This window comes from Oreochromis niloticus, linkage group LG5 (genome assembly GCF_001858045.2).
Source record: "Oreochromis niloticus isolate F11D_XX linkage group LG5, O_niloticus_UMD_NMBU, whole genome shotgun sequence".
NCBI lineage: Eukaryota > Metazoa > Chordata > Actinopteri > Cichliformes > Cichlidae > Oreochromis > Oreochromis niloticus.
In genome coordinates, this window is record NC_031970.2 from 22,530,299 (window position 1) to 22,553,251 (window position 22,953).

Below are 22,953 nucleotides of genomic sequence, written 5' to 3' on the forward strand. Positions count from 1 at the left end.
GGTACCCCCATGCTGGCGTATCACAAGGTACTAAAGACAATTTGTGCTGCATCATACCTTCAGTTTTTCATGAGTCAAGCCTAACCTTGTAGTACATTCAGCTGTCATCCTTGAGGCTGGGCAGGGCAGTCGGGCCAGGAGGCAAAAACACTGAGGTCCACCCAAAATATGTTTGGGTGGACCTTACAGCAAACCAGTCCTCAAGAGGCTTTGGAAATGCAATAGCACTTCCATTTCAGCTTTCAACTGAAGGTTTGGTTATTTTGAAATAGTTATAATTGTCCCTCTTGTATAGCTGTCATGTAATGCAGGTATTCTCAGTTGAAAAAGGTAAAGAGGCAGAGGCTAACAGTTTTCAGCAGATGAAGTAAAATGATACAGATTTGATTTCAGGTCTTAAAATGCGGTAGTTTAACAGTTCATGCGGTCAGGTGGGCTCAACCTTGATTAGTGTCCCATGCATGAAGCCAAGGAGTGGGTCCACGATTTTAAAAGTTGCTGACCAAAGCCAGTGTTATTCTAGCTGGGTATGGAGCAATAGAGCCAACTTTACTAAGATAAAACCTTACAACCTCTGAGCAACTATCACCATGATTAGATAGCCTAATACATACTCAGGATAGTTATTCTTAAATTCACAAAATCTGTGCAAATGTTTCCCAGGATTTTTCACTAATTGTACACGATTCCATGTACTAATACTACTACTAACCAGGAATGTTTTGATGTGAAGCAGAATAGCCAACAGAAGTTCATGCTTTCAGGCTTTATTGGCACATGTCATCATATGTCGGCCAAACATCGGTAACAGTTGGTTAAAATAGTGAGTGTTTTTAAATTAGTGCATTCCTACTCATCGTCCACTCTTCTGTTTCAAATGTAGTTTGAAGGAGAAATTATTGCTGTCTGCTTTTTGCTGCTCTAAACAGTCACAATGATCATGATTATAGACTCCGTCTGAAACATTTGCTGTGATATAATGCCTTCTACCTCAGTGTATATTAAAGTGCACTGCTAATCTAGGACCACATCCGGTGTGGTATTATAGTCTCTGACGTGTGTGTCTCACAGCAGCTTATAGAAACCCTGGATATGAGGAGCATCTCAGACGCTGACATACAAATCTGTCAGTCAGAAGTTAATCTCCTATTCTCCCTGCTGGCTAATCACAGTGGTGCTTCATGGCCTGCTGCAGAGAGAGAGAGAGAGAGGTCGGGAAAACAACCTGTATGGAAACAGAAGCAGAGGATGCCAGTGTTCATGGGGGCAGCGGTAAAGAGAAGCCTGAAGGCAGTTAACACAAGATTTTCAACCCTTGTGCAGGTTGTGTTGGGAATATTTAATTCTTTTTGAGCGTTAAATGAATAGCAGCAACACAACTCCAGTCATAGAAATGCAAGCTAACTCATCTGCGATGTGCCGAAGACAATACTTACTCTGCTTACAGTAGAAACTCTGCTGCCCTACAGAGTGCAGAAACTACAGAAGCAGTCAAACTTTTTACTTTATTTTTATTTTTTTAGTCAGGGCATCAAAATGTACAACAAATAGAAAGTCTGTAATGCTTTAATTTGACATCTTTTAAGGTTGATCAGTCATTTCTACAAAGCTAAAAGGAGCTAGTGCTGTGCCTTTGGAGAGCACAAAAGGTGTTCTCTGTTTTTATATCTGGCTGTCACAGTGGTGCAGTGGTTTCCACTCTTGCCTCACAACAAGAAGGAAGTGGGTTTGAATCCAGCCTGGGGGCTTTTTATGTTCTCCCTGTTCAAATGTATGAGGTTAGGTTAATGGGTGATCCTAAATTGCCTGTGGGTGCAGGTGGTCGTTTCTGCATTAGGTTTGCAACACGACCTGTGTGGGTGTGGGGGTGGGACCGGCCTGTGGCAGCTGGGATGGATGGAACTGGGTAAGTGGAAGAAAACGGATGAATGACTTTTAAAAAGCATTAGATGTTAATAATGAAATACTAGTAAATAGGACTAGATAGCTTTCATATTTGAACTATTGAACCAATGGCGGTACCAGTACCATGACTAACATCTGTACCAATAGAAACATTTCCTCGATACTTGGATACAGAAAGCAACTGTACTGACCTGATGGTTTTTCTGGTTTTCTTGTTTGTTTCCATTCATGCTTTTGTTTACATATATAAATATTTCTTATGACCACAGATGTTGGACTAAAAAAAGCCATGTTTACTGCAAGGTAAATTCTACACTGGTCTCTTACACTTTTCTATCATAAAGACGATAGCTTTATTTTCTGCCCGTAGCTGTTTGGCGGGTTTCCTTCATTCAATAACAGCATGAGATTCTTCCATTATTAAGTTGCATATGCTTTGTGTGAGTGTATCTGTGTAAATTTTACCTTTATGTGAACACCAGAACACCAACAGATGGTTGTTGGATGCTTTAGTTAAGCATTTTCTGCTGATTTGAGGCAGCTGCTGTGTGCAGTGGCACATTCAGAGGACTTAAACACGGCTTTCTGTGTGACATGATGTGAGGTTACGCTCAGGCTATTCCCTCGTCAGCAGCTATTTTTATACAGGAGTGACCTGAGCTGTTTGGTCCTCATTTCCTGCTTTAAAGAGATGGACCCTAATCTGATCATTTTTATCAGCCCGACTTTCAGAGGTACCAAATCTGAACTCATTGTTTTACAGTAAACTGTCAGCTGATAGACTGATTAGCAGCTCATCAGTGAAATTATGGGCATGTGTAATCTCTTAAGCTCCAGGAAATCTTTTTACATTCATGGACAGAACAGGATGAGATCTGCCTGTCACTTTTCCAGGACACAAATTATTACAAAATAGGCAAGAGCATATAAATGAGTAATCAAACACATTTTCATTTTTCTTTTGTTTAGCATTTTTAGTGATACATTACTGTAAGCAAATGGGAAAATGTGTCATAGTTTGGGGCTGCTTTTCAGTCAGTGGTGTTTGAGATTGTGTCATGGAATAAAACTCAGAAAAGTATCATCAGATTTTGATCCACCATACAACATCATCTGGAAAGTGTCTGATTGGCAATTTTCAGCATGCAGGATAAGCATACCATAGAGAAACATACAGTGGAGCACTATCAGTCATGGACTGGCCTCCTCAGAGCCCAGACCTCAACATTATTGAAGCAGAGTGGGATCATATTGACAGAGAACAGAACAAAACGCTGCCAACATCCAAAGGAAAGCTTTGAATGTCCTTCAGCAAGCATGGAGAGCTGTTCCTGAAGAAAGTAATTCCATGAAAGCTTTCCTAAGAGAGTTCAGAATGTGTTAAAAAACAAAGGTGGTCTTACCAAATATTGTCTTTAAAGTTTGTTAGAATTTTACAAACTCTGTTTTGCCTCATATGTGCTTGTAGATCTTTTAACAAATCTCTGTAACTATTTCCCATTTTCCCAACAAAATACAAAGAAATGACGATTGACTCAGACTTTTGCACAGCACAGTCGCTTTGTCAGCTTTTATATGACCAACATAGATATGATAATTCACGTTTAAAACATCTTAGGTCTGCTTTACTGGACCTGGGTGTGAAAAACAGTCACTGATTGTCAGACACATTTCAACAGATTAAGAGCCTCTGAAAATTACACTGGGGACTCAATTAAGAAGGCTCATATGACCCTCGGGCCTGTTAGAATGTCATCAAGCAGTGGCAGAAGCAGCAGTATTACAGTTTGAGATTAATCATTACATAAACACCCAAACCACCCACCAAGACGCATAGAAAGCCACACATTTAATTACAGTATACACTAAATTGACTGCAAACACAAATTCACACAAGCACAGCGATACTTTAGGGTGAATCAGTGTTATTTGATTCAGGTATCACTCGGGAATAACAATCAGCAAAAACTGCCCGCCTCTGCTTCCCTCCTCCTGGGATGACGTCTCGCTGCAAAATTGCTTACGTCAGAGCCGGCGAATGGAGGCACACACGCTCACTGTGTGTTGGCAAACGGAGGTGATGCTTTAGATGAGGGCTTGAATAAACATAGCCTCTGCAGTTGCTGTGAAAAGACTCATTTACTCCCACCAAGAGCATCACAATGTGGCATTAAGTCTTGCATAGGATTAAGGATTTTTGGAAAGCGATGTGGAAATACAAGTTTTCTTACATGGGCCTTCCGTTGTTTAGTCAAATTTAATTTTTTTCTGGTCTACAATTTTTTGCTTAATTTGAAGTTTTGTAAAGATATTCCCCGTTTTATAGGGTGGTACAGGATTTGAACTCAGACCCAGACAGTCTTTGAGTGATGCTGAAGATTTTTATTAAGTAAATCAAATAAGCCGTGTATCAGCCATATATATTAGTCAGTACATTTAAATCACCTGAGTTTGTGAATGGAAAACAGCTTTAAATGCTTTAAAGCCTCCTGAGCCCAGCCTGCTCAGGTTTGTTCGATCTCTAACCAGTTCAGCTCCACCCTCAGTTGACTAAAAGTAAACACAGCCAGCATGGAAAGAACAACATGAGGTCAGCTATAAAACCATCACACAGCCCACAGGTGGCCTAAAATAACAGCAGCAGACACCTTGTGTGACAAACTGCACAGAAACATGTTGAGTGTTTTCTGATGTTTGTTGAGTTGCTTGAAATGTTGCATTTGAAGTTACCTGGCATTTAAAAGATGTTACTCCTTGTAAGCTCGCGCCTCTTCAGTTGCGCTAGCTAGATGCTGAAGTACTGCTGCCAAAACTTATGGACATATCTTATAGACTAACTACTGAGTATAGCGCAGTCTAGTACAATATAGTGCAAATTGTGCGGTTGTTTTGCCACTTTCGTTTCCACGTTGTTTACGTCAGTCATATGTGATAAGCATCGATCAAGGACATACTAATAGTATTGTTTCCCCAATTTAGGTGGAAATTTGGGCAGTAGCACAAAGTAATCAATAAGTCTCAAGCGTGTTAAACCTAAAGTAATGAGCCTGTTACAAAGATGTAAGTAGTGCAAAGTAAAGACAATTGTGTGAAAATGTAGGGAGTAAAATTTAAGCATGCAACAAAAATAAATATTCAAGTGATGGACAGATATCCAAAAATTCTACTTAAGTACTGTAGTACTTTAGTACTGTAGTATTTTAGCTACGACCTTTGGCATTTAACCCCAAATAAACAACCTTGAAAATTCTTCAAACCCTTGGATCTGAAATCAGGCTAAACAGATATTACATACTAGCATGACATAGTGTCTAGAGACTACAGAAAATCTCAGTTTATAGACACAAGCCTGCCACTGTTTAATATCACAATGGTTCTGTGGCTACTGGGTTTCAAGCTGTTGGGCTGCAACTCCATCGCTTCTTGTCTGTAGTCATTTGCGCTTGTGTGGTCATAAAACTAAGAACAATACATGCATACATGCATGTTAGTAATGGAGAAAAAAAAGATATAGGACACCTGAGTCATGTGCAAAGATTTGTTTTTTACTACTTGATGTCTGTACTATGTTCAGACTCAGAGATAATAAAGCAGTTGTTTGCTACTGAAAGGCTATGTAGGCTTTTTCACATCCTATTTTCAAATCCTATCAACATCCATGCTCACTAATGACCATGTAAGGGATACACAGTATACATCGTATGCTGTCTATGACAGTTTATGGCTTCTCACTCAATTGCCTTCAAGAATGTCTTGTATTTCCTTTGCTGAACATAATGATTGCAAAAGATACAACTCACGCCAATCAGGTTTGCTGTTTCAAGCTCTGCTGCACAAGGTCATTTAGGAGAAACCCTTGTAGCTGGACAGCCCATCGCGTATTGTCTTTGAATGGCTTCCCTGAACTGCTTGGAGATTTGTAGACTGTTTGAGTGGCAATGTGGTTCTATGCCGTGATTTGTCCCATGAGAGTGGCCCTGCCTCTGCCATTGCTGCCGTCAGCATCTCTGCTACAACTGTGCATGAATACAGGATACTGGCATTTACTGAATTCAAGGTGGCGTCTTTTCAATTAGAGGCCAGTAAAATACCTTTTCAGCCTCTCGAGTGGCCTGGCGAACTACAGCCAAGGGGGCCCCAGGAGTATAATGATGCCTGGCACAATAGTGCCACTGTTCTCCAAGCCGTTCCCAGGAAACCACACAACATGTGCCATTGTGCACTGTGCTTTGCTGCCCAACCACGTTGCCTGGCTTTAGCCAGAGATACCAAGAGGCCTGGCTGCACAGTGAAGCTCACAGCAATGTGGTTGGTAGGACAGGTTCAGAGGACTGCTAGGTGAGGAGTTTATTCACCGCACACTGTATTTGATGCGGTGAAACATTTGTGAAAAAAAGAGCTGGTACATTTAAAAGAGCGGGCTGTGAAACGGAAGAAGCCTGAGAGAACAAGGAGAGCTGAGTGGTTGCCAGGAATGGTAGTACAGAAAACCCTGAGCATTGTGGCAATGCTGAACCCTCTTCAATAAAAGAGGAAACCAAGAGAAAAGTGACAAGCAGAAAAATGAAGGCACAAAGACGGGTAGAACTGGTTTGTAGCTGGTCTTGGCTGGTTCTGCTCTTTTTATCCCAGTGCTGGGGATTTAAACATTTGTGTGTTCCTCCTTTGTGGCCCCCAGTGTCATAGCTTCCACCGCTGTTTATGCAGCAGACCAAAGGAGAGCATTCAAGGCAAGCCAGATAGGGGGCTTTAGACAACAGCATCCAGGAGATACATGTCACTGGGGCTTTTCTGGGCCTCTCATGTCAGCTGGTCAGCTAAGACAACAAAACACTACAGGATACCCAGGAAATAGAGTCCTGATGCAAAGCCCAGTGTGTCACAGCTAACTAAAAGATGTGTATGCTCATCTGAGTGTAGACCTGTCAGCTGATGTGTTAATTATTCATGGCACTTGCCAAAACATCTATTTTAGTGGGAGCTTGGTTTTGCTTTTGATTACAGGAGGAAATGTTGGCTAGTTTTACAGTCACGGTGATCTTGATTTACTTCCATTTCCAGTGTGTGGTTTAATAAAAAATTAATTTAAAAAAAAAGAAAATTGAATTCACTGAAATTTTTTGCATTATTTTTCTGAATCGTCTGAGTTGTCATTGCCATCCTCTTCTTACCAGTGGATAAAATCATTAATGTGGGTTAACTGTGATTCTTCTCATTGTCGTGTTGTTTATTACATGCCAGAGAACTGCTATAATTTGGATAGTGGGCTGCCCAGTCATGTTTCATTGCAAAATGATCATCCTAAACTCCTATTTTTTTCTCTTACAGATCCACCGAGGGAAATAAGAGCTTCACTTTCTCACAAGAAGTAGAAAAGGTCACATAATTTCAAGGGAAAATTATTAGCTACTGTAGCAGATATGAGTGAGGATAAACCAGCAGAGACTGTGGAGAACACTCCAGCTGAGGCGAGTGCCATTCCTAATGGGAAAGGCCATGAGCCTGGGGAGGAAATCTCAGCATCAGCCAAAACACCGCTCGCAGAGGACGGTGAAAAGTGAGTATACTATAGATTATTACAGTGTACACTTGTGTCAATAATGCACAATGATATACTTAATAATAATACTTAACCAGTTGTTTCCACTTTAGGGATAATTATGTTGTTGATGTGCACTTTTTTTGCAAAGGTAAAATGTCATGTGTTTTTACATTTAACAAGCAAATCCTAAATAATATCAGTGTTTGAGGTCATCTGGAAGCTACTGTCACTGAAGTAGGAATTTTAAAAAAAGAAAAAGTAAAACAACGTTTGGAGTAAATTTGGATTTCTTTTACTTTGCTCATGTTGCCTTTGGAAAATACAGGTCCATAAATATGATCTATTACTTGTTTTCTAGTGGTCAAAAGTTGTTGTTTTTTTCAATAAGACACCCCCAAAATTTTCAAGGTTTTTTAAAAAAAAAAAATCAGTCTTGGGTCTCAAAATTGCCTCTAATAAAAGAGAGCAAATTCTCATAGCTCTTTATCTCAAATGAAGTAAGATGATTTACTCAGTGGTTGCTCTGACTTGAAGTCTTTACCTGTGGCAGTGGAAATCTTACTCTTACATGAGTGTGTAGCTTACTTGTGGTTTTTCTCCACCAAACAAGAAGTTGGCTTCATCAACATCAAGACGTGACCCTCATCTACAGAGTCAAGAGACAAAATACTGTATATTTGTGGAATTTTGTATTTCAATCACTATACTCACAACACATTGAAGACAGATACAGTGCAGTAGATAAGTTTGTTCTTTCCAGTTAGACCGATTATTCTAACCTGCTGCCTGTGGCATTGCTGTGGCCTAGTCATTAGAGTGACTCTCATAACTGAAGGCACAACCCATGTAACAGCAAATAATGCATGAATATTAAATGTCTTTTAAAGTGCCTTTGAGCAAAGTATTCTCCTATCGCCTTCTCGGTTACTGTACCGGAATTTGTGCTGGATAATGGAGTGAGCTCAGTGCCTAATTATCATGTCATTGGCTGTCTAGCAATACTTGTTGTATCCTGTGCCCATGTAATAGATGGGATAATTAAAGTGTCTCTATCCAGGACACAGGCGATAATTTATAGACACTCCTTTCACTGTAGTGTTATTGCTCTTATTAAATTATGACTCTGGGTGTTGTTTTTCCACTTTGTGCTCTCGTTGGGTGATGGATGACCGCTCTCTACGCTGCTTGTAGGGAAACTGTAGCCAATAGTGCCCAGAATGCTAGGTATGTATGATGCAATAAAGGAGTAAAAAATGTTTTACAGTAAGTTTGTGGCATCTGTCTCACCTGTTTTCTCTTTGTGAAAATTAAGGCAGAAACACAGTAAAGCTGTTAAGTTGAGTATTTTTGCTCTTTGTGCGGCTCCTTTGTCTTCCTCTGACAGTTTTTGTAATTGTTAGTCCTAACAGGACTGAAAATGCAGACACCAATCTACCAGAGAGCCAGGAGTTCTTATCAGGCGTGGAGGAGAAGAAGACGACACGCTTTACAGATGTAAGTTCAAACGGCTTTATTATAATTATAGGCAAAGCCTGCAAGTGCTTGAAGTTTTAACACGCTTACTCTGGCCCTCTGTCTCTTGTCGGTTGCAGTTTGAAGGAAAAACCTCATTCGGGATGTCTGTCTTCAACTTGGGCAATGCAATCATGGGAAGTGGAATCCTAGGACTTGCGTATGCCATGGCCAACGCGGGGGTCGTCCTGTTTTTGTAAGTTGTTCATAAACGTCCGATCTAATAAACGTGTTACTTCCTTGATTGCACGTTAACCGCACGACATCACTGACACATGTCTGATTCATTCCCTCCCTCTAAGGTCATTCTGGGTCATAAATAGCACCTAATTGAAAAATATAATTGTTTTGTATTAACCCAGCAGCAGAACTTCATTATGACACAGAAACCGATAACACCGGGCACATTTGTTTGATAAATAATGACTCAGACAGATCGTACTGGAACTCATTTACATGTGCTGTAAACAAGTACATTTGCAGTAACAGATGCAAAAAATTGCCACTTTTTTTCTGTGCGGTTGTTTTTCTACCTTCAGACAGTGCATGTGGGTGCTGTGTGTGAGAACAGCTTAACATTTAAAATAGCAGTGCAGTCTGTCAGATTAATGACGTCACAGTCCACTGCAGTTGTTATTTTCTGTCCAATTACATGCACTGGAGGTCTTTTGACCTTTCATTGACAGAGTTCCCATGCTCTCTATGCTTGATTGGACCATTTATTTATTTATTGTTGGTTATGGTATTCGTTGAAAAGACAGAAGACAGTCAGAATGATCATGGGCCATCTGACCTTAGGAAATCACATGATAGGGTGGGGTTAGGTTTCACAATGGGCTCACCCAAAACCTTGGCTGATTGTGACCCACACCTGTCTTCACACTTTGGCTCGTGTGATTAGGTAGAGGATCATTAGGGGGTTCATTGTCCCTCATGGGGGGACACTCCCATAGGGCTTAAATCTGGGACTCTCCTTGATCCTAGAACTGAAGAAGCTTCTCGGATGAGAGGTGAAACGTCTCAGAGTCCAGACGCTTTTCTTTCCAAGCTCCTTAGACTACGATGACCTTCGCAGACCTTCACAGACGATCAGAATGATCCTTAAAATCTTGCAAACTAAATACTAAATTGCTTTAGATTTTGTTGTTGTGTCATGTCCTGGCATCATCCAGCATATTTTTATATCTTTCTGTCACGGTAGCTGCAACAATCACATGTTAAAGCCCCAAATCCCAATCTTTAATGCAAAGAGAGGGTCATACGGGTTCAGACAAGCAAACAAACGCACCAAGGCAAAAATCCAAAGACAACAAAAGCATCATTCATCTATAAAGCTCACTGGAAACACAAAGACGCTAGCGAAAATACTCGAGCAAAATCTCAACTCCAAACAAAAGAACTCAAGGAGAACAGAGTAGAAAATGTTGAAGGGAAACCACAAGACAGTCTCTCAAAGGAACGAGGGGACGCAGGGAAGTATATATACTGAGGGTGTGATACACGGGTGTGGCCGTAAACTGTCGGGACATAGGACAAAGGGCGGAAGCAGAACTAACGTAAGTTGGATGAAGGTGAACAATTACAAAAAAAAAGACATGACACCGCCCTATCTGAGTGTCATTCCATTATAGACAGGTCTACTGTATCCATGTATCCTATCTTAACATCAGTTTCATAATGACGTGATTTATAGTAAGACATAGTAATACTGTGGGGTGCAATATAGCTCCTATTTCTTTTCTAAAACAATATTAAAGCTAACATGTTGATTCAATACTGGACTGATGAGCTGTCAAAGCTTTGCGTGGTCTTAATGTGCATGTTCACAAAGCTTATAGTTTGAAGATTAATCTGTTTTATTGCACAGTTCTGAAAAATAATCAGGTTTGTGTTTCTAGAGGATAATCCCATGGGTGGAATCAGCACTTTCACTCATCTTCTTGTCTTCTTGTCATCCCTGATTGATGGTGCGAGACTGTAAGGTGGCTGGTGCTGAACCTACACATCTTTCTTTGAATGATTAAAGGGCGCTGTTCTAAGACGTATAGCACTCAATTTGTTAGAGATTTCTGACAGCCACAGTTTATTGAACTGTCCTTCAGTTAAAGTGAAACGTCAAGCAATAAAATGTATAGTAGCGTTGAGTCTTAGGTGTGCTTGTAGCTCGATGATCAATCTTTAAATGACATTCAAATGTAAATCTGTCTTGATCTGAAATGTTTCGCTAGTTTGTGCCGTACAGCCAACCAGTGATCATTTAACAACATTTAATTTAAAAATTGAAATGGAAGGCCTTGCTTATTTCAGTAAGACATTGCCAAGCTGCAATGCACACAAAATGTGGTTATGCTGCACATATAGCAACGCCATGCATCTGTGCTGAAAGCTTGCAATCCAAATCAGTAACCCTATAAAAAACTGTTGCTACAATAGAAAATAAAGAATATGAAAAAGTAGTCCATTAACCAATGAGCATGTGAACTCTTTTAAAAATAGTCGACATGTCATTTATTTTTCAAAAAAAATTTTTTTCTTATTTTCAGGAGTTAATATGTTGCCTTTGAACTGTTTTCAAGTGGATTTGTGCATTTTTACAGCATCCAAACCTGTTTTGTTTGTGATGTTATTTCCAAGGCAATTATGTGTGCGTATAGAAAGCTCCTTATTTTGAACTTTGTTGTGCGAATGCAACAGCATTTTGTTTGACAGTAACCAACAGCTGAAACTAACTCATAGCAAATAAGTATGTGCGAGTTTATAGTACGTGACCAAATGAAACAAGTAGCGTCTATTTATCCATCCTGTTATAGATGAAAGCCTCTTCCTTTTTGTCTTTTTGTCCATATCTGTATGATCTTGTACCAAACAATAGAGCAGCAGCTGAGAAACAAAGTCAAGATCAGAGACACCATTTGGCAAGAAATCCTGGAAATGTTTCTATGCTCTACATAGGGCTTCAGGCTGTCGATTGCTTCAGAAGTCCCATATAATCTTTTATTAAATGGACTGGTACTTATATAGTGCTTTTTTTACTCAATTTGAGCACTCAGAACACTTTATTACTATGAGCTTCATGTACACAAGTGCTGTTTTCCTTATCCTACGGCTTTCACCCAAGGATTCTTTGACATGCAGGTTGGTGGAGTCAGCGAACCGCTGTGTCATTCTGAACACAATACCAGTGTTTGCTCAAATAAGTGGAAAAAAGACAACAACATAATAATATAAATGAGTGAACTAGTATAAGCTAAATTGCATATGTTAATATGTAATTATTTAGGCCTGCAGGGCAACAACCCACATACTGCAAGTCATTATTGACTGTGTGTAAGTCAATAGTTACATGTATTTTAGTTGGCAAACTGTAGGGATGGCTGAACAATATGCATGCATGATGTTTACGCTCACTGAATACTTCATGAAGTGCAGTTTTCTAGTAATGAACTATGTTCAAAGTCACGTTCCACACTCTAATGCCCAATTTAAACTTCAGCGGGTCGTCTTTACCATTTTCTGTATGCCTAAACGGATTAAGTTGCTACAGTGTGATTGTCAGATTAAAAATTTGTGTTAGAGTGCAGTTGAATAGGTATACCTAATGAAGTGTCCAGTGTATTTGTCTACTATCTGTAAATATTTATGGTGAATACTGACCAGATGTGAGGTGATTTAAGGTTCAGTTATATCTCCAGATGTTTTATATCACCCTGATTTTTGCTTGTGGGTGCTTAAGCGGGTCATTTTCACTGGTCTGGGCAGGAATGCAGTGGGGTGGAAAGCTGAGAGCAGAACTACAGTGACCCAAGTGTGTCAGTCTGTCTGACTGTCAGCAGATCTGTCCTCCCACCGCCACTTGACTGACTAAATCCTTGCCCTCAAGTCAGCCCAGTATTCTTCCACATAGTTGGAAAAAAACCCCAAACAAACAAAAAAAAAACTGTAAAGTGGCCAAGAGTTGAAGGAGAGGTGAAAGACCGGCTGCCTGGCCTTTCTAAAGCGAGAGAAATGGAGAGAGGAGGGCGTGTGAGAAAGAACATTAATAATGTTGCCAACAGTAACAGCAAAAGAGAAAGGAGAAAAATAGTTGGAATGAAGTGGACGGGGTCTGGGAAAGTCACTATATCACGTGTGAAACTTAAACGAAATTCTTAAAATTGTGATATTTCTCTAAACTTCTCTTTTTAAAAAATCCCAGTAAAATGTTAGAATATTACATTAAAGTACTGGCAGGTCATCCATGCAAATACACATATCCATCTATAAATACAACACAAATAGACCATGTTTTTGTGGTTACTGTGTGCATGTATATTTATACACTAAGAGCATTTATTTTTCAAATCTTTGCTAATATCGTCTCTGATTTCTAAACAGAGACAACTGCAGATGGTCAGGCATCTGGAGCGGTCTCTGTTTGAACAACGGTGGCTTGAAAAAAACAGAAACTCACAAATAAAATATATTTTTTTAATGAGCACAACAGTGAAATCTGTTTTTGAGGCAGAATACAATTAGCCTGTTCCTGCGTCCAAATATATGAATCGAATTATCAAATAGAAAAGACAGAAAAGAGAAGAAGAGAAATTATATGCAAAGCAAAAGATCCTCCTGAGGAAATAACTCAGTTCCTGAAAATGGAGGATAGACATGTTGTGACTGAAGTAGGTTATTTCCCACTGTGGAATAAAGAGAAGGATGATTACTGTTTACAAAGGATTTTTCTCATTCTCATCGTCTGTCAATCTTAGGACTGAAAATGTTTTTTTAAACAGCCCATCTGGTGTGTGAGCCGTTAGCTATGAGGCCAGAGGGGCACACAGGGTAACCTCCTTGGTTCAGCTGGAGTAACAATCTGGTATAAATCGAAGCCACGGGGACACCAGTTTTCCTACGCAACTATAGATAATGAAAGCTTATTGTGCAGCTGTATAAATAACCTCCAGGATAATGTGCGGTGTAAAAGTGTTACATATAAAACCACATTTTTTTAGGGTTGTCGATTAGTCGTGACAGTTGGTGGGAGAAGTGGCAGTAATGTTCATCTGATGTTGTCCTTTTCTTTCAGGTTACTGCTAACAGTGGTAGCAGTGCTTTCATCATATTCCATCCATTTACTGCTGAAGTCGTCTGGCATTGTAGGTACGTGTGGAGCTAAACGATGTGGATTTTCTCATTAGCATACATAAATTGATTGCAGTATCGAATGATTACAGTGTGTGAATCCTCTCTACTCTATGACCTGGATTTAATCCATAAATAATGTTCTTTTATCTCGCGGCCTTTATACCTCAGGCATACGTGCATATGAGCAGCTTGGATACAGGGCGTTTGGCACCCCGGGGAAGATGGCGGCAGGTATCGCCATCACACTGCAGAACATTGGAGGTGAGGTCACACACACTGCCATCTTCCCCACACTGTCTTTTCTATTATTTTATTTTCAGGGATATTGATATTATTATTTATATTATTATCTCCTGCAATATGTTTGTACTAACATATGTGCTTATATGTCTTGTCCACAGCCATGTCCAGTTACCTTTACATAGTCAAATATGAGCTGCCTTTGGTCATCCAGGCTTTTCTAAAGGTGGACAAACCTGCAGGGTGAGCTACTAATGCACACAAAATATAAAATACTACAAATATTTGTTTGCTCACTTTTGCAACATTTGATATCAGATCCAGGGAGAACAGAAGGCGCAGAATGCAAATAGTACTCTATATAGTACTCTTCAAAAGTTTTGAGTGAACTTCCATTTATTTATATTTCATTGCAGTTTTTAAGGTGTTCTTGACCAATAGTTCTACAGGCTTTCTGAAGGCCATTCAATATTTTTCTTCAGATGAATGTTGCATTTTGGTGCTCACGTTAAACCATCTAACACTGTTCATTCAACAATGAAAAAGGCCCTCACTGAGTTATGCATCTTCACATAACAGAAAACTTTGAAAACAAACTATTTTAAATTGTATCTTTTGGCCCTTTTTACTAGCATGCTTTTACAAAACCACGTCATTTCGAACCCATTTCTTTAGCCGAATCTACAACAATACGAGAGATAACAGAGGAAGGCATAAAACTGTATTTTTGCATCAACAAGATGATTCACAAAGAGCTACATCTCGGCATGACGTGCAGTGTGTCCTTAAAAAAATTAAGGAAAATTGTCAAGTGCAGGACAAAAGAAGTGATTAAAAACTATTAGCAGACAGCAGATGAACAGTATCTGAAATTTTGACATTTTTGGTTGAATTTATTGTCAGTATGAGAGGAAGGAGAGTAGTGTAACAGTGACTGTGTACAGCCATCTGTAAAACATGGTGGTGGCTTTGTCATGGTTTGGGGCTGCATTTCAGCCAGTTGTATTGGGGATTTTATGAAATTGATGGAATGTGGAAAAGTACAGTCAGATTTTGATCCACCATGCAATATCATCTGGAAAGTGGCTGATTGGCTGATCCCAAACACGCTGCCACCGCAATGAAAGCATATGTAGGTGTAAAAACACACAGTGGAACACAATTCATCACTGATAGGCCTCCCCTACACCTTGACATTATTGATGCAGTGTGAGATCATCTTGATAGAGAATCAAACAAAATGCAACTAACATCCAAAGAAGAGCTTTGAATGTCCTCCAAGAAGAATGAAGAATTGTTCCAGAATTTTCCCAGCAAAATATAAGAAAATTAGGGGTGGCTCAGCACTTTTCCACAGTACTGTATGTCAAAAATCTGTTCTTGTAAAATGTAAAAACTATATTTTGGTCTTGTCGCTCAAATTATAAATGCTACATTTCAATATTTTGCAAAAGTATGATAATGCACTTAAATCTGGGTCAGTATGACATTTGCTGACATCCACAAACCTCCTCACACTACAAAACGTAGTGTACTCTTCTCAATGGGACCTCATGCAGACATTCTGCGTCAGCAAAGATTTCAGCATCTACAGAGGAGTCCTGCCAAGCTACGGCAGTTGTCGGGCCTGGTGCTGCTCTGGATGCGCTGAGCAGCTGGCGTGAGAACAGCTGTCAGGGTCACCCCGGAGGAGGAGAGCACCGCGACCAACGAGAGCACTGACATCAAAACACCGCTAGACTCCACAGCTGAAAATGTAAACCATGGGATATCACTGGTTAGTGCAGGTGGTCTCAGGGACAAACAACACTCCCTTTCTTAGATGGGATTTCAAGCGTGATCCTACCCTGTCAGCCTTTACCCCAATTAGAGCCTCTCCTCACCTACCTTTTTTGTTTTTGAAAGAAGGGGGGGAGAAATGAGAGTGTACAAGTTACAGTTGCAAGTTACTCAGCCTTCAGACAAAGAGGCTTATGGAAATCTTTAAAGTGGAGGGACTGTTTCTTCCAAATTATAAAGCTTGCCACAAAAATAGTGCATGCACATTGTTGGTTTTTACCTTTAGAGTGGGGAAAGAAGGCTCACTGCTATATTTGCTCGTAAAAGTTTAGATTGATGTGTCACACTATATGCAGTCCCAGTAGAAGTAATGTACTGTGACACAGCGTCCACGTTGTTTTCTGGCCTCAGCTCTGTTTTCTCTGTGTAGCAGTCTCGGTGCTGTGGGTCACGGTCAACAATCACTGTTTATTTGAAATGACAGGCTAGATTGTCCCAGTGGCATTTCATCCTGTCAGTGGGTGCGCGTTTATATTGCTGGACTGTAGAGGGGGCGGCCAAAATAATGGGGGAGCATCACATTTCGTAACAAACACAACCATATACTAAACTGTGAATTTAATTTAAATATAAATTTTGGTGTTCTCTGTCAAATGGTTTTGTTAAATCCTGTCGTTTATTGTAGCTTGTGCTGCTCATGGTCTCTCACACAACCTCAACAAACATTTAAAATATTAACCTTCACATAGATCATTTCCTTTGTCTCGTATGTACGGGTTGCATATGCTTTGACCACCCTCTGCATATGTAAACGTGTCCGTGTCCTTTTGTGTTTGGATGTCTTATGTGGCTAGCTCACATACACAATTAATGAACACTGGAGACTGTGTCAGCGTGTTTGATTACATGTTTGATCGCTCAGCTTATGATCAGGTTGCTGGTGCCTCAGTGTCCAGAGGGCTGTATCTATATGTTCTTATGGAGGTAAATTGTGATCCTACATCTGTCTTTTTTAGGGAATTGTGTGTGTGTGTGTGTGTTTCAGTGAGAGATTGTGTCCCATAGGCCAGATGGCTGCAGGGCAGGGTAAGAAGAGGATAGACAAGGGATAGATGAGCCTGTTCTTTTCTGAGATACGTGACCGTGGGTGTGTATCCTGCAACAGATGTTGCATCTCTCACCTGACAGAAGGCTGGAAATGAATCACCCCATACTGTGTCCTGCTAAAAATAACTCACAGGTTTCTTCCTAGACGTTGCTCTTCATGTGACTGTAACGTGTGGCACGTTGTGTCAGGGGAGTCTGTTTTTTGTATGTTTTGCTCAACTCCACATATGAATGTCTTCTTTGTAGTCAAGATTCTGTTTTTCCTGCTTTGCACAATATGTAGTCGTTCCCTGTGTTCCATATAACAGTGATATGATATGCAATGATAGTCAGATTAAATACAGTCAAAAAAAGGATATACAGTATATTATCTAAACTCATAATATACTAATATATATGTTTATGTCAGTGTCCATGTTCTTCAAAAGAACGTTGGGATTAATGTTACCGAGTGTAGTCTTTGTTGAATTTGACTCTTATCTTAATTTGCAGAATAATAACAGCTGACAGGTCTAGAAATCCATTTAATTAGAGACATTAAAGTTAAACTTTTTATGTCCCGTCATGCCATGCCATGCAAGAGCCCCTAAAAACCCTCTCATAAAAATATTGAGGAACATGACCTCTGTTTCCTTGTTACAGCCACAGCGTTTAGTGTCGTGTGCTATGGGCAGCAAAGAGGCTTATGTTTTCACCTCTAAATGTTTGACTTCAAGAAAGCTGAATTTTGTTTGCACTCCTTTCTTTTCAGATGTGAATTAAACTGCTTGGCATATTTGTAGCAATAAAGAATAATCCTTTTTTTAGCGTACTGAGTAAGATGTTCACACATTTTTTTTTCTTATGCATCGTTTTGACATTTAGCTGTTTCTGTTTTATGTTTCTGCCTCTCTGCAGTGAATGGTACCTGAATGGAAACTACCTTGTGATCATCGTATCTATTGCAGTAATATTACCACTGGCTCTCATGAAACAGCTAGGTGAGTGTGAAATGTCATGACTTTGTTTGGAACAGGATCGAGTAGGAGCTTATTTTTTGCTGCTCATGCTAAACTGGGGCTCATACAAGGCCAAGCAAGGCAGTATATTAAAAATATGAATGCAGTTCTTCTCTCAGCATCCTGTTAGCTCGGCTGTTTTCCCTCAGAAAATGTTTCAAACAGAAGGAGGACCCCAGGAAAAGCTTAAAGCCTAGAGCTTAGTGCTAGCTGGCTTTAATTATGCAGCTTTAGAGAAGCTGCTGGCAGCAAAGCTGTGATGAAGAAGAATCCCTGATTGATAGAATGCTAACATTGGATTTTAGTGTTATTATAGCCCAGGGGTAACATAGACTAGCTCATTTAAGCCAAGTTTGTTTGACTTAAAATGATTCAGTATATGTTTTTGTGAAATGGTCTAGTCTGGCCTAAACCTACACTCTGGTCTAAACTATCTTAGTCAAACCAACCTTAGATATTACAAAAAATTTGGCTCCTAAGATTTAAAATAGTTAGCAATCAACGATGCTTTGAGTAGATTTGTCCACTGTCAATGCTTAAACACTCAACCAAGCATATTGCCTAAATAAGAATTTCCTCTAATGCGTTTGATTAACTGATTCACTGATTCACTGATCTCATATCTCATAGTATTTATATTTTTTTTTTATCAAATATTTTAAGGCCCATTCATACATGTTTTTGTTTAGATTTTAGGACAGTGAATTCTCTCTCTGGATGATGCCCATGCTTTATTAATAGTTTTACTGGCAGAGAGAAGGTATTTCAGGGCCAAGTGAGATGTTTGGTTTTTTTTTTCCCCCTTTTTTAGCAAAGAGGACAAAACTCAAATGTAAGACACCAGAACCAAGGTCCCAAAACCACAGATCTTTGATATGAGTAGGTAAGGATAAGTTAAATAACTACATCCATAGGTTAAATGAAGCAGGTTAGCAAATAGCAGATAGGATCCAGGTTCAGTGGGGGAAAAAAGAAGCAAAATCTGAAAGAAACGCTATGAAACAGCTTCAACATTTAAAAAATACAACATGAAAGAGAACTCCAAACAATGACACACCTCCTTCTTTGTCACATCCCATATTCCTCTTCTTTGTAGAAATTTGCAGGTACAATAAAGAGAAGAGTTCATTCATTTTCTAAACTACAACTCTTGTGGCGCACATTGCATTTCAGAAAGACAGTCGGATGTCGTGCGTGATAAAGCAGCACAAAATAAAATAAAGGGAAGGAAGAAAAAGGATATCTAGGTTGGAAATGACAAGAGGGCGCATATTTTCTGACCTCTTGTAAGAAGTCTGTGTTCTGTCGAGTCACCGACTGGAACAGAGCCAGTCGGTGCAGCAGTCTGACTCCACTAATGAGCTCTGAGCATGTTAAGTCAGTTTATCCTGTGTGTTGTGCTGCTTTACCTCACATGTGATTAGTTATTAGTGATACCTTAGATGTTTCTTATATTTCGTGACGACATGAAAGGCTAATGAATCATTTTTGTTACAGGATATCTCGGATACACCAGTGGCTTTTCACTGAGCTGCATGGTGTTCTTCCTCATCGCTGTAAGTCCTTTGATTTTAGCAATGCACGCATGTAAACGACACGTCACATCTTTATTATTGCCTGTTGGGTGACAGCGTAGTCAGATGCGCTGGGAGCCTCCCACCACCTATTTAGTATTCCCTACTGTCCCTACTCATTGCTATGGACTAATGTCTGCATGCGGCTGTTCCAGGCTGTGTTCTCTGTGTTTCTCTGACCTAGTTTTGGCTGCGTGAGCTATAATCCACTCTTTACTCTCTTTCTCTCGCTCGCTCTCGCTTTCTCTCTGGGGGTCTCAGTGACATATTTTCTACCTGTTTATATATTAACTGCGTCCCAAAGCCTTCGTTTCTGCCTGACACTTTTCTCCTCTGTGATGAACAGGTCATCTACAAGAAGTTCAACGTCCCTTGTCCATTTACGGACTTTTCATTTAACGCTACCAGCACTACCAGCTGGATGAATGGCACAGATCCTGGTGGGGAGGAAGATCCTGCCTGTATTCCCAAAATGGCCAACCTCAACTCTCAAGTAGGTTCACGCATGTCACTCACTCTGCAAATGCACCTCCACTGCCATGGCCACTGACAGCCACCCACTTATTTCACAGTCATCTTCAGCATGTTGCCAGTGCCACTTCACAGTCTAAGCATGGAAATCTTGGTTTGAAGCACTCAATTGCACTGAGCAAGAGATCAGGACATTTATCGAGCTTTTAACGCTAGACACAACCCAGATTAATTAAAGTCTTGAAGGTGGACAGTGACCCATGAGCTGTCTGAAGAAATTGCTTTGGCATTTGGGTTCCTATAGTGACATCACCAGGTTTGCCCTCTCTGGGCCAAAGAGACAGGTAATGAGTGAAATGGGAAAGGCCTGACATTTTACTAAGTACGTTTGGGGGTTTTTTCTTTACAAAGAATAGATACGTTCACAGCAGGATGGTCTTCAAAGAACCTTAACCACAGCTAGATAAATTTATCAGTTCACTTTCTTTCCACGGCCTGTTCCAGGAAGCAGATTTAACAAACTGTGTGCCTAACCCTGAACTCCGAGTTTATAAACTCTGCGATCGGAAACTCCAGAACAGGCGATCAGAGTTAACTCTGAGTATGTTCACATTGATTTATGAGCATGTTTGTGGGTAATAAAGAAGAGCCAACAAAAATGCCAGGATTCACCATGGCAACTGGTCAATAAAGACCAGAGCCTCAATTTTTATTCAGTGAAGCTAGAAATATGTGGAAGCATCTTAAGAGACAGGAAGCGGGGAATAAATAATTTTACTCAGTGCTTATTTTCTCTTAAGCGATATAGCTGTAATGGAGCTTTTAGTTACCAGTCAGTAAGATTCATTTTGGTTACCTCCAACAAAAAGGCATTTAGGTTCAAACTTTTAAAAATCTTTAGAATTAATTACTCATGAACATATTTCATCATAACATTGAGTTAGAACATTTTCAGTCTATCTCACTCAAATATTTACATCATCCCAAAAAGATGCCAGTAACAGGCATTTTTTCCATCAGTAAAGAATTGCAACAAGACAAATGTTTGTTCATTGAGCAGTGTTTTCAGTTTCTACAGCTTAGTATTTTTTTTTAAATTTTATTTAGACAGTTTATTTAAGAATTGCTTCAGTAATGTCCAGTAAATGTTTCAGTGCTCAGGAACATGACAGATGCCTTACTCTCTACAGAGTCAGTGTTTGAACCATGTAGTGTCAGTTTTGTTCTGAGCTGATAATAAAACCATTAAGTCCTTTGATCACTGTCTCTCTGCTCTATAAGTCACTCTGATATGTATTTTTGATATTGTCTATATGGAGGAGGGAGAAGAAACCCAGCCAGTGAGAAGACTAGTACCACAGCGTCTGTTACCTCAGAGCTGAAAGTTTAAGAACAGAAACCAGAGAATTTCCATCATCTTAGGATTAACAACCTCAAGAACAAGCCCCAGAACATTAGCAAATGCTGACTAGTTTTTCCTGATTTTTATAAAATCCTATCAGGATTTTATTAGGACCCCTTAATAAAGTATGAAACTTTCTTTGCCCAGGCTAGTAAGACCAATTCCTGCTGCTTAGCAGCTTACCAGTAAGGCATTCTTAAATAGGCTAAAGCTGGTCTACAGCCAGGCCCAAGTTAATCACAGGGAAACAATTAGCTCTCTGTGATATGTCTGGGGGAGTATTGGGCAGTAAAGCGCGAGGTTGGTGGTAAGACGTCTGGGATGGCGCTGCTGTATCTATGGTGACCTGTTGGGGTTCATTTTCAGACGGCCTACACCATCCCCATCCTGGCGTTCGCCTTTGTGTGCCATCCCGAGGTGCTCCCCATCTACACAGAGCTGCGCAAGTATGTTCTTATGATGGCAACTCCTGCTAAGTTCTTGGATAAGAAATAAATTGCATAACAAAGAGCAAAGCTACTGTGTCTGCTTTGTGCTTGGCTGATCATAACCTAGTCACATGCACTGCTTTCACTTTATTTTGAAGTATGTTGGCACTGCTTGAATGATGTAGCATGCTGTTAGTTTAAATGTATCATCGCGCTTTGACCCACTGGTGCTTTTAATTTGAATCTTTGCATATGCGTGCAAGAGAAGTAGCCCTGGAGCAGAAGACGGTATTTTAAAGTAACTGGGCTACATGTTTTCTTTGTGGGCATAATACAGTAATGTTTTGTGTGTATCTGTGTTTGTTTTTGTGTGTGCGTGTTTATGACATCACATGGCAATATTTTCTGGTTTCAGTGCCACCAAGAAAAAGATGCAGCATGTGGCCAACATCTCCATTGCAATAATGTACATCATGTACTTCCTGGCTGCTCTTTTTGGATACCTAACTTTCTATGGTGAGGCCTGGCCCTCTATCTATCTATCTATCTATCTATCTAGTCATGTTATAAACTGAAGGGCTGTAGGCTGAAAAGAATAATAATGTTTCTATGCCCTCTAGTGGCCATACTACACATCTAGTAGCATATTACAGAGTCATTCACAATGCTAATTTTTTCCTCCTATTTATTTCTCATGTTATGCTCATACTCACATTAATTAATATCCAAACAAGCAATGTAACATAAGCATATTAGCAAGAAGGACATAATGAAATCAATAAAATAAAAAGAATGAAAAGCAAACAAACATATTAATACAAACATTTAGTCTAGTACTACATGGAGATATAATCCCTTAACATAAAATAAT

General features: G+C 39.8%; 1 protein-coding gene across 2 annotated transcripts in view; it reads left to right on the forward strand.

Annotated features, from left to right (window-relative positions):
* LOC100696164 (sodium-coupled neutral amino acid transporter 3) overlaps positions 1 to 22,953 on the forward strand; it is a 34,929-nt gene that overhangs the window by 6,759 nt on the left and 5,217 nt on the right. The window contains exons 2-13 of one of the 2 annotated variants that reach the window (XM_005469541.4): positions 7,234 to 7,462; positions 8,639 to 8,671; positions 8,848 to 8,941; positions 9,040 to 9,155; positions 14,025 to 14,098; positions 14,252 to 14,344; positions 14,485 to 14,566; positions 18,107 to 18,189; positions 19,705 to 19,763; positions 20,128 to 20,274; positions 22,021 to 22,100; positions 22,498 to 22,598. In XM_005469541.4, coding sequence (XP_005469598.1) covers positions 7,326 to 7,462; positions 8,639 to 8,671; positions 8,848 to 8,941; positions 9,040 to 9,155; positions 14,025 to 14,098; positions 14,252 to 14,344; positions 14,485 to 14,566; positions 18,107 to 18,189; positions 19,705 to 19,763; positions 20,128 to 20,274; positions 22,021 to 22,100; positions 22,498 to 22,598 — 1,099 coding nt within the window. In that variant the 5' untranslated portion in view covers positions 7,234 to 7,325. The remainder of the gene's footprint in view (positions 1 to 7,233; positions 7,463 to 8,638; positions 8,672 to 8,847; positions 8,942 to 9,039; positions 9,156 to 14,024; positions 14,099 to 14,251; positions 14,345 to 14,484; positions 14,567 to 18,106; positions 18,190 to 19,704; positions 19,764 to 20,127; positions 20,275 to 22,020; positions 22,101 to 22,497; positions 22,599 to 22,953) is intronic. The other variant, XM_005469543.4, reaches the window with a different exon arrangement.